This window comes from Canis lupus, chromosome 32, assembly GCF_011100685.1.
Source record: "Canis lupus familiaris isolate Mischka breed German Shepherd chromosome 32, alternate assembly UU_Cfam_GSD_1.0, whole genome shotgun sequence".
Classification (NCBI taxonomy): domain Eukaryota; kingdom Metazoa; phylum Chordata; class Mammalia; order Carnivora; family Canidae; genus Canis; species Canis lupus.
In genome coordinates this window covers 16,296,264-16,312,543 of record NC_049253.1, presented here as the reverse complement: position 1 = coordinate 16,312,543, position 16,280 = coordinate 16,296,264, and the positions used below count along the sequence as shown (strand labels likewise).

The following is a 16,280-nucleotide window of genomic DNA, read 5'->3' as shown; positions in this document are numbered from 1 at the left end:
GTGAACCTAAATGAAGTCATATGGGAGGAGATAAATCCCCAGTCCAGGGCTATGCAAGCAACAGGTGTTCAATACATGTTGCCTGCCTGGTAACAAGACGAAGGAGGACCTGCCTGCCCAGTCATGAATTGGAGATTTCACTAATAAACTCGTTGCAAATGGCCTCAAGCTCTAATTACACAGAATTCCATAAACCAACTGCTCTGTCTTTTGAAGTGTCTCAACTTCCTGAATAAGAAACATTTCTAGAATAGAAATATTCTTATTTGCATCAAAGGAATAAATATGCAAATAAAAACAGTTTATATTCTACTCTAGTGAAAATTAATTTCCTTAGACACGGAAAACATAACTTATAGTAAGGTTTTCTGTTTGGGAAGAAAATTTTTATGGGAACATTATTAGACTTAAAGTTTCCATTACAAATTGGAAAGAAAATTCATGCTTTCTCCTTAGGAGAAAATTGATATTGCCATTGAATTAGAGTGTTTATGCCATTTTCCTTCTGGTAGTTTATATGATTTCCAACTTTCCTTCCCTACCAATCTCAGAAGTAAGCTTAAACACTTCAGTGACCTCCTGTGTGCTAATTGACCATTTGCAGTATTCTCCTTAAAAAAAAAAAAAAAGAATAGCACAACTCCTGACTACATATATCTCCCAGGCAGTAAACTAGTTTTGGATGGACAGCCTTCATAGCATGTGGCTGATGTGACTATCTGTGGCCATGCCAACCCTAATGTGCCTATTCAAATGTGGTGGCCTATATTTGATAAATTTGTTTAAATTAATAACCTATAACTATTGCTAACAAAATGCAATGATGGTTTTAAGCCAATTACAGTGGTCAATTTGCAAAGAAGCTACATCTCTCCTCTGAGCTTCAGTTTGATTAGCCAGTGTGACTTCTGATATGATTGAATATTCTCTTAACCTGTTTTTGCTGGTTAGACAAAGGAGCTGTTTACACATTGTGGTTTGGTTTGGTTTGGTTTCGTTTTTACCTCATGCTACCTTTTTGTTATTACCTTTCACAGGGTAATATTGGGGGAACAAGGTAGGAAGAGTAAGTCTACTAGAGTCAAGTTACCACCCTAGCCTCCCTGATTGTTTTTTCTCATCTCTATCTTCTTTCATTAGTAAGCACTCATGACACATTTGACCTTTGCTTAAATGAAAACATCAAAATGGAGGACAGTATGGAAACTCTGATTGGGTCTTACTTGCCTTTGCTTAACACTGTAGTTGATAACACAGTTAGTAACCTAATGAAAGTTTATTGAATGAATAATAAACACACAGCTGCAACCTGTACAATATCATTCCCTGAGAACCCAGAGCACAATACAAATCTGTATACTTTTTTATATCAAATCTCTAGTTTCAAGAATAATCTTCAGTGATAGCTCTAAACATTTTGTGTTGCACTTCTAATGGGCATGGGACATCAAGGGGTTTGTTGTTTATAAGCCACATCTTTATGAATGCATTTGGCTATTGCACGGACTTTCCATTAACTTAGCCACTTACAAAGAAATTCCAAATAAGTTTTGTCAGATGTTTTAAAGAAGGTGGTTTTGGAAGGGTCCCTTCACTTAAAATAGGCCACAAATGAAGTTGCATGAAGAATATTTTTGCAAAAGCAACCTAGGAAGACAAATAGTGCCAGAGAATTTGTTATATTTCACCTTCTCCTCCTCCTCTGTTCTTCTGATAGTTCTGCTTTGCTTAATGTTTTGAATATTTAATACTATGCTAATTTTTCCATTTAGTGTCATTTCTATTCTAGAGAAAATTTTATAGAAGTTGTTCTGCCAATATTTAAGATAAATGGGGATGGTATTTGGGACGTTTGTATTGTTTGAGATTATTTTGAACCGCATAAATTGTTTTTCTTTCCCTGTGGACTTTTTTTAGCGTTTAAATGTAGTGACAACTACTAATAATGTATTCATTTTCCTTTCTTCTCAAATTCCAATTTTAGGTAGGAAGAGAAAAATAAGATTTCACTCGGGCAGAGTCATCCAAGTTGATGTATGTCATAATTGCCTTAATAGCATTTTTTGAACATTGATGAAGTAAAATATGATTGTAAAAAATAGTGTCCTGTAAGAATTCAAACACATTAGGGACAAAATCACCTCCATATTTTATAAAAAATTACCTTGGTCTATGATTTAACTTTCTAGTTTTTCTATTATTCTAAGCTCTTGGTACAAATAATCTCTTCCACAAAACAGAGCCTTCTATTTAAATTCATGCTTAAGAATTTATCCAGCACTATTGAGCATGGAGTGACTTGAAAAATAAGAATTGGTAGCATCTTAAAATGTCAGAGCTAAGTGGGACATCAGAAATGATCTCATCTGAGCTCCACCTTTATCAGCAAGGAAATAAAGGCCCAGGCAGGAAAACCATTTTCTCATGTCACATATGTTAACATTAAAACAAAACTATACTCTTTCCATTGTGCCACGTTGGTTAGCATTCTGGCATATATGCATTGGGTTTATTTGTTTTTTCCAATTTCTGTATGTTTAAAACAGACTCTCATCTTACCACAAATCTTGTACAAAAGTATATACAATATAAAGCTGAGTGACCCATAACTCAATGTTCAATTCTCAGGATATCATGGATTTTGCATTTACCTCTTATAAAGGTTTGTGTCAGTGAGCATGGTAAATAGAAAGTATATAAAGCCCTTTAGAACAAAAGTATTAGTAGTAAATGTTAAATGTTTCAGCTAATTATTAACTGTAAAAAACTGAAAAATTAGAGAATTCTGACATTTTCTATCTATCCTTTTCCTAAGGCTAACAGAGTATGTTTACTTTGTTATGCATGTTAGAGTCAGTGATCATTTTGATTGACTAGCTCATCATGAGACAAGTTAATATAGGTCTTTTTCCAAGATTACCTCATATTCAAAAACACCTCCTAACTTCCATAGCATTGAGAAAATAGTGTGTTTGTCAATGTGCTAATTGCGTCTTTGTAAAGAAATAAGGATTGTGTGTAAGTGGAAGGAAGGGACCAGTTGAAATGCATGCAGGTGAAGGTAAATTAAGAGAGAATTTCAAGAGAGATTATCCAGGTAGAAAGGGTCTTTGTACTGTGGGTGTGATGTGCTGCACACCCTGCCTTTAAAAAGTTCTGTTGTGAGCACTTTGATAACCATCCTTCTCAGACACCCAACTCCCCTCCCAGTCTTCTGTCAGATCCCAAGACTCTTCCAACTAGAAGCCCTGGTGAAATCTCAATAAGAAATAAATGTACTGTTTATAATTCTAAGGCTAGAAACTGAAAGAGAATGTTGACTTTGTAGTGTTTACTGCATTTCATACACACTAGGCACTTGTCAGCAAAACCACATATAAAATGTAAAGTGATTTTTAACAAAGTAATGCCAAAAATCTGGAAAAACCAATTCCAAGTACAGCTTCAAAATGCAACATAATCGTTAATTCCAAGTGCAGCTTCAAAATGCAACATAATCGTTAAAATCAATCGATCGATGTACTTTATATTTGGAGAATTTGTTGTCTGGATTTATCTTTGGATTCAGATTATTTTCCATATTAATGATGGCAGACTACAGATTTTTTTTTGTCTTAGATATTTTCAGTTATTATCTTAGTATCAGCAAAAAAAGAAAAAGCACACAAAGACTCTGCCTGTTATTAAAATTCAAAAGTGTTTCATTTTTTCAAGACTTTTTAGAGCTAGCCAATGGAAAAAAAAATCAAGCACCACTTGTAAAAATTTTTCTAATATCCTAAAATATATTCACATACCATACATCCATTATTATATTTTATTTAAGGAAAAGTATAAACCACAAACCCAGAACTTGCCATTAAGCTATATTTAGCATGTTTTCCAAATACTAATTTGAAGCAGAAAATTGATTTTCAACCAGAAATGTTATTTCATGTGTATAATTTTTCTTATACACATCATACTTTGAAAATATATTTGCTTTTCCTGTTTGAAAGAGGACAGTACTCTTTCTCTTGACAATACTGACAAACTGCATATGCTTAATAATAATTTTGATGTGATAGGATTTGGAGCAATTTTTAAAAATATTTTATTTATTTATTCATGAGAGACACAGAGAGAGAGGCAGAGACACAGGGAGAGGGAGAAGCAGGCTCCACGCAGGGATCCTGATGTGGGACTTGATCTGGGGACTCCAGGATCACGCCCTGAGCCAAAGGCAGACGCTCGACCCACTGAGCCACTCAGGCACCCCTGGAGCAATTTTTTAAGTTAAAATAAAAATGTCATCTGGATTAAACACAGGTATGACCTTGACAATAGATTAATCTAAAGAATATTAAAACTAAAGATGAAAAATATAAGTCAACTTCTAGGCTGCATCTTTCTATTTTTTAAAATTTATTTGAGAAAGCACTGATCAGGGAGCCTGACATGGGGCTCAATCTCAGGACCCTGAGATCAGTACCTGAGCCAACGGCAGAAGCTTAACTGACTGAGCCACCCAGGCACTCTGGGCTACATCTTCCAATCAGAGTGGCCAAGCACCATCCAGCTGGACGGTGCTCTCCCTCCCACATGCCACAGCTGGATTGTCCCAGGAGAGTCTGGTGAGCTGCTAAGGGAAACCAGAGACTCAACAATGCTGGGAATGCTCAAGGGTTCTTTTGGTTCCCCTCCTTCTATCTTCTTCTTTATCTTTAAAAGGAAATAGTTATGGAAGAGAAGAGGCAGCAGTGCTGTGGAGAACCAAGCAATAGATCAAAGTTAAAGGCTTGAGGCTCTAAATCACGTTCTCTACTAACAACAGTTCTGGGATCATTGCGAAATTACTTAGCCCTTTTACAAGTTAGTAAAACCTCCACCTCCCTCACTTTAAGCATATGAGGTTGGACTAAATCTCCAAGACCTCTAGCAGTTCCCAAACCCTGTAATTCAGACTACCCATAAAAAATAATGGAACAAACTCTGGGATGTTCAATTTCTAAAGTCAAGTTGTAAAAGGTATAGGCTTTTTCATTAACAAATGCCAGAAGCTATACGGAACTTTGTGGGTGCTCAATAAATATTAAACAATGAATTTTATCTTTCATCTGCAAAATGGGATGAGTAATGCTGACTTGTCTCACAGAATTTCATGCGAGAAATAATAAATGAGAACAAAGCACTTTTCAGATAATGAAGTAATTCGAATACGCTGCTTTAATAGGTCTGAGGTCTAGCTAGATGATGCAAGAATAAAGTGTCTTTTTCATTATCACATCTGTGAAATACAGCAGTCTTTTCATCTGTTTAAGAAGAAATAGTCATTATCCTTGCTTATCACCAGAAAGTCAGCATGAGTAATTTCTGTGCAAATGGAATTTTGCATGTGATTTTAACATTTATCACTTTTAACAAAGTGCACCTTTTATATATACCTGATATCAGAATGGAATCATATCTTGATTTAAACAGTTTAACAAGGTGTTCCATCAGCATTGCACTGTTCCGCCTAAAGAAAATGCTTTTTGAAATAACTGATGATAAGCTGTGCAAATGAGAAAATTGTAAATTTAATGATCCTCCTACTCAAAAATAATACAATTCAAGACTTGCTACTAAGGAAAATGAGGTATCACACTCTAGTTTCCTAGAGACTTCCACAGTTTGTTCTTTTTTATGTTTGTGTTCAATAAATACTATGCACTATTTTTTTTTACAGTGTTTCAACAAAAGACAGCTGGAAGACAATCTGATGGTGACAAGTTCCATGGTCCTAAAAGACAAGGTACTGACATGAACTTCAGTTTATTTAATAATCTCTAAGTGAGATTTAAAGAAGTCTTATAAATAATGAATAAGGTCTCCAAGGATAGAAGTAAATAATTTTGTGCCTGATTAGTTTTACTCTTAAACTAGTGTCTTGCCCAAATATAATTTTGTCTTAAGATTAATACAAGAAAATTATTTCAAATAATAAAGGCAAGAAATAGCCTTGTGAGAATGTTTATGATGATGTTGATGATATTATTACCAGGGCTCTAGGAAAGTCAAATAAAACAAATTCTCTAACATGCATGGAGACCAGGCTTTCACAGACTGTTAGAGAGAGGCTTCTGGAGTTTAAGTTGGGAGGGTTGGGGGCAAGGGGACAGATGATTGATTCCCCCAAAGAAGGGAACCAGCATGGGATTTCTGTACTCTGCATTGAACTCCAATCAGAGATTGTACCCTTGTCTCACTATTCTCTTGCCCTCAGCACTTGATCTAGCATTTTTTTGGAACACTTGTTTGTCATGCAGAAAAGAACTTAAAACTGTAGCTCCAGAGACATCACACATAGTAGAAAAATTTTCCTCTCGCTCTACAAAGAGGACACTGTCTCAAGTTTTCCCTAACATATCTGGTTCCTGTTGAAAAGAGAAACTCTAGCAGGTTGTTTATTATTATTCTTTCCCCTGATAATAAGAGCTTGGTTAAAGTTCAAAAATCAAAAACAAAAGGTGACAGATGTAGAAGGCTGGCTCTGATAATCAATGAACACGTGCAGATGCTTTTAACCTCAACGCACCGTTGAAATAACTTCAATCCAAAACAGCACTGCCTTGAAATCGCTACCAGAAAATTATTGAGAGAGATACTAAAATAAAACCAAGAGGTTATCTCACAGCAGGTGGTGTTTCATGGCTAAACACCTAGCCAGTGTCCCTTTGTGCCATCATAGAGATGGTTAGGCACCCCTTGCCCCCACTCCTTACCCCACCAAGCTACTAAATACACAATCTCAGTAGAACTGCTCCTAGGACATCATGGATTATCCTCAAGCAAAGGTATGTCCTTAAATGGGTGTTCTTCATCTATCACTTCAAGTGGCACTTCCCATGGCAGCAAGGTTGTACTTAGATCATCCTTCCAATTAAGTACATGATGCTTGAATGCAGCACATCATGAAGCTGAATTTCTGGCCCTGAACACATAGATATACTGCCCACGAATTTACATGCAAAAAAAGAAAACCTTCTATTTGACAACCTTCCATTTCTAGTGATTTCATAATTTCAGGAGAAAGATTTCTCTTTTTAAGTCTACTATTATCCTTCCACTGAACCTTTACCTCTCTCAAGATATAAGTGCAGACTTCCATATGAGATCATTCTACAATTAGAATCAAACAGTTCCTGAGGAATTAACAAAGTAGAGATTATTCCTACTAGGACTCCCCATATACCTCACAGAATTTTGGAAAGAATATAGAGAAAAGATGCTTTGAGCACTTTAGGAGAAAATTTCCCTGAAGCATTTTGAAATAAATTACTCAATTATCATGTTTTAATTAAGTTCTGCTAGAGTTGTGGGGAAAAGTGAAGAAGGCCACCAGAGATGAAGGAAAGTGACAAATAGCAAGAGGAGCGAAGAGATCCTTGGAATTCTTGATCTTACCAATTGTCCTCTGGCTACTTCCAAAGAGCCACATAAGGAAAGGCTGCTAGTTTCTATTAAGCCTAGAAGAGACCAATTATTCTTCTACTGTATATACAGAAAAATAGTCCATTCTGTACCCAGAAAAAAATGGAGGGGAGAATAGTGAAAGGAAACTAGAACCTAATTATGAAATATTTAATTGGGCTAATATTTGCCTATACCATATTACCTAACTTGTTTCATTAAGATCAAGGATAAGTAGATTTTTAATATCCTTTCAGGGCTAGAATACTGAAAATCTTACTCATTTTGTATGAATTTTTTTCTCTTGCTATTTCGATCTGACTTATTGATGATGTTTTAGATTAGTCACCTTAGAGCAATTTCCCTAGATTCCTTTAACCCTGCATATCAGTAATTCTGTAGAACAGAAAAGAATATTATTCTACTTGCAAGGAAAAGAGGAACATTAAACCTTGTGAAATGTTGAAAAACATCCCCGATTACTGTAATCTGCAGGGAAATCAGAATCTATTATGAGAACAGAAGAGATCATTAAAAATAATTGGGAAGATTGTAAAATTAAAGATTTTACCTTTTTCTTTACTCTGTCCAATCATTTTTCTCTAAACTTTTTCATATCTTTATGACCATCCAGTCCATGGGACATCATGGGTGATCAAAACTGCTTAATCCTGAAGTAATGATTACTCTTTAACTATCCTGGGATTTCATAGTGTAATAGAAAAAGCAGTACCTTTTCTTGAACCAAAAAAAGGGGAGCTGTTTTATGAAATGTTTGTCAGAATCAAGATTTTCTAAAGGACTAGACATGTTCTCTAAGGAAGGTTAAAGAAATCATTTCATTCTTTCACTATATGCTAGAATAAAAAGGGATTACAAAAGCCAACTACTTTCCCTCTGAAATTCTAAGTGTTTCAGATGCCCTACATTCAAGACTGCCAAGGGATTGCCAGGAAGTTACATTATTGCTAAGTCAAGGAATTTTCTTGAGGAACAGAAAAAATTAATTGGCACCATTTTCATGGAAACTTAACAGATTTCTTCAACTCAATTTTCACATCCTGAAAAAATATAGGGAAAATGGTGAGGACTTTGGATCACAGATAAAAGTTTCCATCAAAATACAGTTATAAAATCTGTTTTCCTGAGTTGGTTTTGAACTTGGAAAATGCCAAAGTGGTATTGCAGAATATGCTGCTAGCACATCTCTCCCACCCCTTCCCAAAACTGAGCTTCACAGGGTGGTAGAGGGTTTGTTCATCAACACTGCAAGCCAGAGAACTGAATTTTGTCAGTAGAGTTTGGAGTTGATCAGAGTTTTGAAGTCTGAGTCATGTTAATGATGCTCATAGAGGACTGATTTGTAACCCTTAATTTCAGTCTATTAAGTCTATACTAGAGGAAGATTCCTTCCCAGTTACTAGAATGCTTGGATTCATTAGACCCCTGACAAATAATAAATTTTCTTTTTTTTTCAAATAATAAATTTTCTATGAAATATTATTAGTAATTAGAAGACCACTAAGTGAACATGATCAAGTGAAAGAGGGCTGGAGGAACGTAAGGGCTGGTTCTTCAAAGAAATGGAAATATCTGGTTAATTTTCCCTGCCTTATATGTTCATATAATAGTCTTGGTTCAAGACTACTCATATCTCCCATACTCATTACACTTTTTTCCCTCTCTGTTATATCTTTTTCTTGGACTATGTCAAGGGGCCTTTTCTATCCTCACTGGAATCATCTGCATATCATTAACATAGTCTTACCTCAAATATGATACATGGCAACTGATGAGGTTTAGCATTCCTACCATTCTGAACTTCCCTGTGATTATGGGTCACATCCACAAATCTCAGTCACACAATTAAGTAACGAATCTCATCAAGGATGTGCTGCTGCTTTCACTCTTGGAAGATAAACCGTTTCTTTGGGGTTAGGTGGGAGGTAAGGGGAGCACATTCACCCTAGCCGGCTGCCTATATTAGTGACTATATTAGTGACTCCCAACCCTAGATGAGTATAAGAATTATTTGTGGAGCTTCTAAAATTTGGTTGCCTAAGTCCTACCTTAGACATGACTAAAAATGGAACACATCAGAATATTAATGAGCCATAAACTCAAAACCAGCATGCAAAAGACAAAATATAACCAAGAGTAACTTTTTTGAAGGCCATATTGTGTCAAATTTGACTGCTAACTATGTTTTATTTCAAAAATAGTCTATACAATATAATTTTATTTTTTGCCATGTTTTAACCATGCTTAAATCCATGTTTCACATAAAAATTCAAATCTCCAACCACTCCTTATTATATTATGGTATCATTTGCTACAAATGACTTCTGCCGTTATCATTTGTTAACGTGTTTTCCATGTTGTTTTCTTACATCTGAGGCATATTCCCCCAAACTCATAATTCTACAAAAGGGGAAAAAATAGAAGATATATCAAGAGAATCATGTCAATAAAAACATGAAGGAAACATTTATTTTTGATAATGGAAACTATTCACGTGGGTTTAATATGCAGCCACTAAATCTTCTCTGCTAAGTAACTATCTACCTGGCCTTAAGTATAGTCTCTGACCACTGACTCTTCAATACAGACTGAAAAGTCATTGTTGGCTGGTCTTTTCAGAGGGTATGAATGCTCAGGGGAAAGATACAGTCAGGGAAAATATCTTGTTTGTGTTCTCCAAGTGCCTAGTGCTGCAGAAGTCTGATAAATGTTAAACAACAGAATTTTCTCTAAGTTGGAGGCCCGGAGAAATGTAGACATAGATGGTATCGCCCTTACATAGAGGAAAATAGAATGCTTGTCTCTGAAGTATTTTCATCAGGCTGTTTTTGCTAGCAGTAGATATATTAAAGAGAAAAGAGGGGGGATTATCAAAATGTGGTTATTTGAACTCCATAAAAGAATAATGGCCTCAGTTCTCTTTTTCAGTATAACTTACATTTCCATGTTCACAAAAGTCTTTTCATTAAAGTCATACCTGGGAAAACTTGTGTGATAACTGAGTTCTTGTCTGAAATGGTGATGTGTGAACAGCCCATAGTAGAAAGTAAAGAGGAGGGATTTAATGTTACACTTTGCCTCCTGAGACACTCCCAATAAAGCTCTGTGATGGAGGGATGGTATGCTCAAGAAGAATTCTGTTAGTAATTGAGGTGGGGAGTTCGATGCCTACAGACCAATCAGTATATAGCGCCAAGGAATCATGTTTTACCTGTATGTGGCAAAGCTGCAGTAACAAAACCTGCTAACCTCCAGGATCCTCAGCTGTGAATTTCAACTATCAAAGTCCTCTACAACCTAGAGCAGGGAACAAAATTTGACTGAGCACAAGGAATAGAAGCAAAGGATAAATAGACACTAAATCTCTTGGTGAACATGATTCTACAGATGTGTTCCCTTTCAAGAAGGATTGAGGAAGAGTACAAATAAATAATATGAGAACTTCAAAAACCACTCCAGAGAAAAGGAAGGATAATTTGATCATGAAGACTCAGGATAATTATACTTTTGTAAATGATTTGTTTAATGAGTAAGATTGTCAAACACCAAGTGATCAAAATATAGGTAATGGGAAATACATTCACACATACAATAAGAACATTTCAACTAACAATTTCTAACTTTTTAAATCTTAGGCTTTTAAAAGTATTTTACCTGTTTTAAAAATATTGTAAGGCAGTAAAGAAGTATAGATTATTTTGAATTTTCATTTATTACATTTAAGCTGAACTATTCAATCTTCAGGTACAGCACCTGACACCTATACAAAAGCCAAAAAATAGAATTTCAGAAAACTGTGAACTCATAAACAAATTGAAAACATAGGGAAGAAACAGCAGCAGAAATTCTGGGGTCAATGTCAGGCTAAGATGAAAGCAAAATACATGAAAGACATTTTAGGTAAGAGGGTAGGATGATAGGAAACATATGACATGAAGAAAGAGATCTAGTGACAAAAGGAAGCACGATAAAAATAAAATAAACTTAAGCTAATAATTCAGTAGCAAATGAAAATCCACCTTGATCACAACAAAAAGGAGTGTTGGTGGATAAAAATCAGTTATTGAAGTTGAGAACATAATTGGAGAAGGATTTTTTCTCAATACCAGGAAGGACTATAAACAATCAGATGAAATGGAGAAGAGAGATCCAACTCATGTATATAGGTTTGGTTAAGGTTTTTTTAATAAAATATAAATACAATCAATGACATAGCTAAACAAAGCTTTGGAGAACAAGGAAGTGAAGGGCTACATGGGCTCCCTATGACCCAGAAAACAATGAGGAACTATACTCACCTTTATTTTTTTTTAAGATTTTATTCATTTACTCATGAGAGACACAGAGAGAGAGGCAGACACAGGCAGAGGGAGAAGCTCTATGTAGGGAGACTTAATCCCTGGACCCCAGGATCACACCATGAGCCAAAGGCAGACACTCAACAACTAGCCACCCAGGCATCTCAGATTTTTCTATTTTAAAAAGAATCAAAATCACTTTTAAAAATTAGAGAATCTGTGTAACAAAAATTTGAGGTAATGAACTAAACAATTTATTAGGAAAAGATCGCAACTTAAGAAATTTATTTAGTCTGGCTTTTCATTCATGTAAGAAGAAAACAGATACAGTTTTTGGATACCCCGGGTTTTAGAAAAGATGTAATTTCTGTGTACATCATGAAAGTATTACCCAAAATATATTCTAAGTAAATGAGAGACTAAACAAAGTAAAATGCTCAAAGAGAACTTATGGTATTAAAGAATTTGTGGTGAAAAATGAATTCAGTAAAACATGGAATTGCATTTAAGTAATTATTGTAAATTTATTTATAAAATGTGATTGTGAAATATTGATGAGAAAAATAGGTAATACAGCAAATCATAATTTTATTGCAATATTCTGGGTCTGATGCTCAAATAATATAAAATCCTTTAAGAATTAGAAGAAAATGTGAAATTAAAATTGTTCCCTTTCACTCATGACTTAGTAATAAAAATATATATATATAAGGTAAACAGTTTATTTTATAATAAAGTATATAAACTTTTTATATAAAAATATATATTAATTTATAATTAAAATTAAAAATTTAAATTTAAATATATAATTAAAAATTATATATATTTATATATATAAAGTATATAAACTTTTTATATTTATATAAATAAAGTAATAAACTCTGAAGTTTATTTTAAAATAAAATATGTACCTTCCAAATCACTTAATATTATATTTATATGCGTGTATGTGTTCATATGTATACATATACTTGTATAGTCTGTATAACAAGTCAGAAACTAGTATTTTTAGCACATGGAAAATTATTAAGAGAAAACATGAGGGGTAGGAGGGATTCGGGCTAAGCTGGCCTAACAGTATTCCTGCTGAAGGCAGAGCCAGGTGATCAAATATCACTTAGGGGTTGATGGAAGGTAAAGGAACCCAAGCAGATACTGAAGGTCATCAGATATGGAGGGTGGGGGAGTCAGAGTACATTAATGTAGCAGGATTCTTAGGAAAATTGAACAATACAAAGACAGACCTGGAAGTACAAACAGTGAAGCATAATTGGGAAGAGGACTCAGAGAGGCCGACTCAAGTTAGGTCAGGGGAGGAACTCTGGCAATACAATATACAGCCTTAAGTTTAAGAAATGGGGATACTTTGTTTGGAATTTACATATAATTCAGTATTCCAGGTATCTCCTAATTCACTCACATAGCCCAGAGTTAATTTTCCTCCTAGTTCCTTAGTTATGGAACAAAAAAATAACTTCAGACGTAAATCTTGGCCACTGGGTTTTTAAGTTCTGTTACTGGCAAGTCCTTTCCAATTACAAAATAATTTGGTGAGATGGTACAGCATGGTATGACATTGGTACAGCATATCTGGCATGGCTTGGAATGGTATGTATTCCATGGGAAAGCCTATTAGCAAAGTGGGAGAAAGTTTCTTACTGTAAAAACAATATAGGGTCACCTGGATGGCCCAGTCAGTTAAGCGTCTGCCTTTAGGTCAGGTCATGATCTCCTGGGATCCAGCCCCACATCTAGCTCCCTGCTCAGCAGGGAGTCTGCTTCTCTCTCCCTCTGCCCCTCCCCCTGCTCCTTCTCTCTCTCTCTCTCTCTATCAAGTAATAAAATCTTTTAAAAAATGTTTTTAAATACAGTATTATCACAGAAAGCTGATAATTAGAAAAAAGTAATCTGATACTATCACAATAGAACAACTTATATCATCTTAAGATAATTTCCCTCCATGCTTTATTTTATGAACATTTATATCATTAAAATTTTACTATGTATACAAATTTGTATTCTTCTTCTGTACTCATCATTATGTAAGTACTTCTTATGTTACCACATGGTCTTTTCTTTCACATGGTCTTTTAATTATTGTGTTTATTTTAATGGCTACTTAATATTTATTGAGTAAATATTTCATAAAGTAAATTTTGTTGTTTAGCAATCAAGTTGTTTCCTTTCAAATTTTCAGTAAAAAATGCTCTTCCAGCCAGTCACTCAGTAATAGAAATAACTTCATGAAAAGCTCGGTTCACTTTCATATCTCATCTGAAGATTCATACACTCACCACAAAGGTGTTACTTGATGTTATGTAACCAATATTTGATCAAATAGAAAATCTTGTAACGAGAAACTGATCCAAAATAGTAATAGAAGTAATTAAAACTCTAGAAACTATAGTTTGTCTTAAAGCTTTTACATTAAGAGACCAAGAGTCTGGAATATGTACAGTTAGCAAACTGACGAATGCTTTTCAACAAAAATCCTGTTAAAATCATACTAAATTTCCTGAAAATAAACTAATAATAAATATAAATTTGGGGAGGAAAGAAAAAAACTTTCCATCCCACATAAAACAGTAATCTAAATGCATTACAGCAATTTTGCACACCCTACAAAAAATAACTGGTTGCACGTTTTGGGTTGACTAGTCTACCCTCAGGAGAAAAGATAATAAAATGCCTAAATCATTTTGTTTTGCAACTTGTCATGGCTAATATTAATTTATCAAGACAATTGCTTCAAACTTTTTAGTGAGCTGGGTGGTGGGTGAGTAAAAGCAGAAGTATGTAAACTTAGTCTAATTGTAAACAGCTCACTTCCAGAACTTGCGGTCTAGAAAACCCCCGCTGCTCCTAACTTTTGTTCTTTTGTTCTCTCTGCACAACCACGCAAGACGGAGCTCCACGCCCTCAAAAAAAGTCATCTTACTTATATTTTAGTGGTGAGAATTTAAAAGATGAAGGGATAATTGAAATGAATACTGTTAAGATGATTCAGTATTTTTCTTGAATTCAGCTAAACCTGCACATAGAGCAAAACAAGCTGATATGGTTTTCCGGGAACTTTCCTTGAGACGACTTCACACAAAAACAGAAAATCCAGCTTCATAGGTTACTTGAAATAAAAAACGCATTCATCCTTAGTCAAAGGAATGATACAAGAGAGTTGTTAGTTAAGTTTTAGCTATTAAATGATGAAGCTAAACCTCCATACTCTGGCAGGAATGGCCCGTAGAATTCTTTTGCTAACTGCACCTCCCAGGTTGGAGTAGGGTAGGGAGGCCTATAAAAAGCAAATGGTATAAGAAGCAAGATCTCAATTGTTATCTGTTTTTTGGCTGCTGAACCAGTGAGCCCTCTGGCTGACTTTTGCTTCTCCAATTCTCCTGGGATTTCATGCTCCGTCATCCCTGAAGAAAAAGATTTAGAGTGAGGAATCTGTTGACATCTTGTTAGTTCTGGAGAATAGAACTTCTGAAGAGAAAAGACAAGCCAAGAAAACCCCCATAGGAATCGGAATGATTGGCCATGGAGCAATTTTATGTGTATGTGAATATTTTTAGAAAGGAACCCTCTCTCTGTCCCTGTTCCAAGATTACCTGCTAGAATCCTTCTCAAAACCAAGAATGCCATTAAAGGTCATTCCAAGACAGCCCCAAGGCTCAAGTCCCCTGGAAATACTTACAACCTGCTATGAAGTACTTGAAATGCTTCTTTTCCAGACTAACCAATCTGAACATTATCAATGAATCCTTATTACTGTAAAATTTGAGGGGCACCTGGGTGGCTCAGTCAGCATCCGGCTCTTGATTTCAGCTCAGGCCATAATCTCAGCTCATGTCATGATCTTAGGGTCATGGGATCAAACTCTATATTGAGATCTCCCTCTCTCACTGTCCCTCCCCCCACTACGCATATGCTGTTTGTGTGTGTGTCTGTCTGTCTGCCTCTCAAATAAATAAATAAATATTTTTTAAAATGTGAATGCCCTCCATTTCCTAAATTCTTATCTGTCTGATCTAGTGACAGTCTAATTGATCTGTTTCTCTCTTGAAGATGGGTTCCCAGTAGTGAGAAATTCTTTTTTTTTTTTTTTTTTTTTTTTTTTTTAAAGATTTTATTTTTTAATCCTTATTTATTTATGATAGTCACAGAGAGAGAGAGAGAGGCAGAGACATAGGCAGAGGGAGAAGCAGGCTCCATGCACCGGGAGCCCGACGTGGGATTCGATCCCGGGTCTCCAGGATCGCGCCCTGGGCCAAAGGCAGGCGCCAAACCGCTGCGCCACCCAGGGATCCCGAGAAATTCTTTTTTTTTTAATTTTTTATTGGAGTTCAATTTGCCAACATATAGCATAACATCCAGTGTTCATTCTGCCAAGTGCCCCCTCACTGCCCATCACCCAGTCACCCCAACCCCCCACCCACCTCCCCTTCCACTACCCCTTGTTCATTTCCCAGAGTTAGGTATCTTTCATGTTTTGTCACCCTCACTGATATTTGCACTCATTTTCTCTCCTTT

The 16,280-nt window shown here is 35.4% G+C and overlaps 1 protein-coding gene and 1 long non-coding RNA gene across 5 annotated transcripts in view; one reads left to right on the top strand and one right to left on the bottom strand.

The window, feature by feature from the left end:
* The window catches only part of LOC102154226, a 135,686-nt gene that overhangs the window by 8,194 nt on the left and 111,212 nt on the right, over positions 1–16,280 (bottom strand). The gene's annotated exons all lie outside the window — the stretch shown is intronic.
* BANK1 (B cell scaffold protein with ankyrin repeats 1) overlaps positions 1–16,280 on the top strand; it is a 280,340-nt gene that overhangs the window by 249,822 nt on the left and 14,238 nt on the right. For all 3 annotated transcript variants that reach the window (XM_038582025.1, XM_038582024.1, XM_038582023.1), the window contains exon 11: positions 5,708–5,773. In XM_038582025.1, coding sequence (XP_038437953.1) covers positions 5,708–5,773 — 66 coding nt within the window. The remainder of the gene's footprint in view (positions 1–5,707; positions 5,774–16,280) is intronic.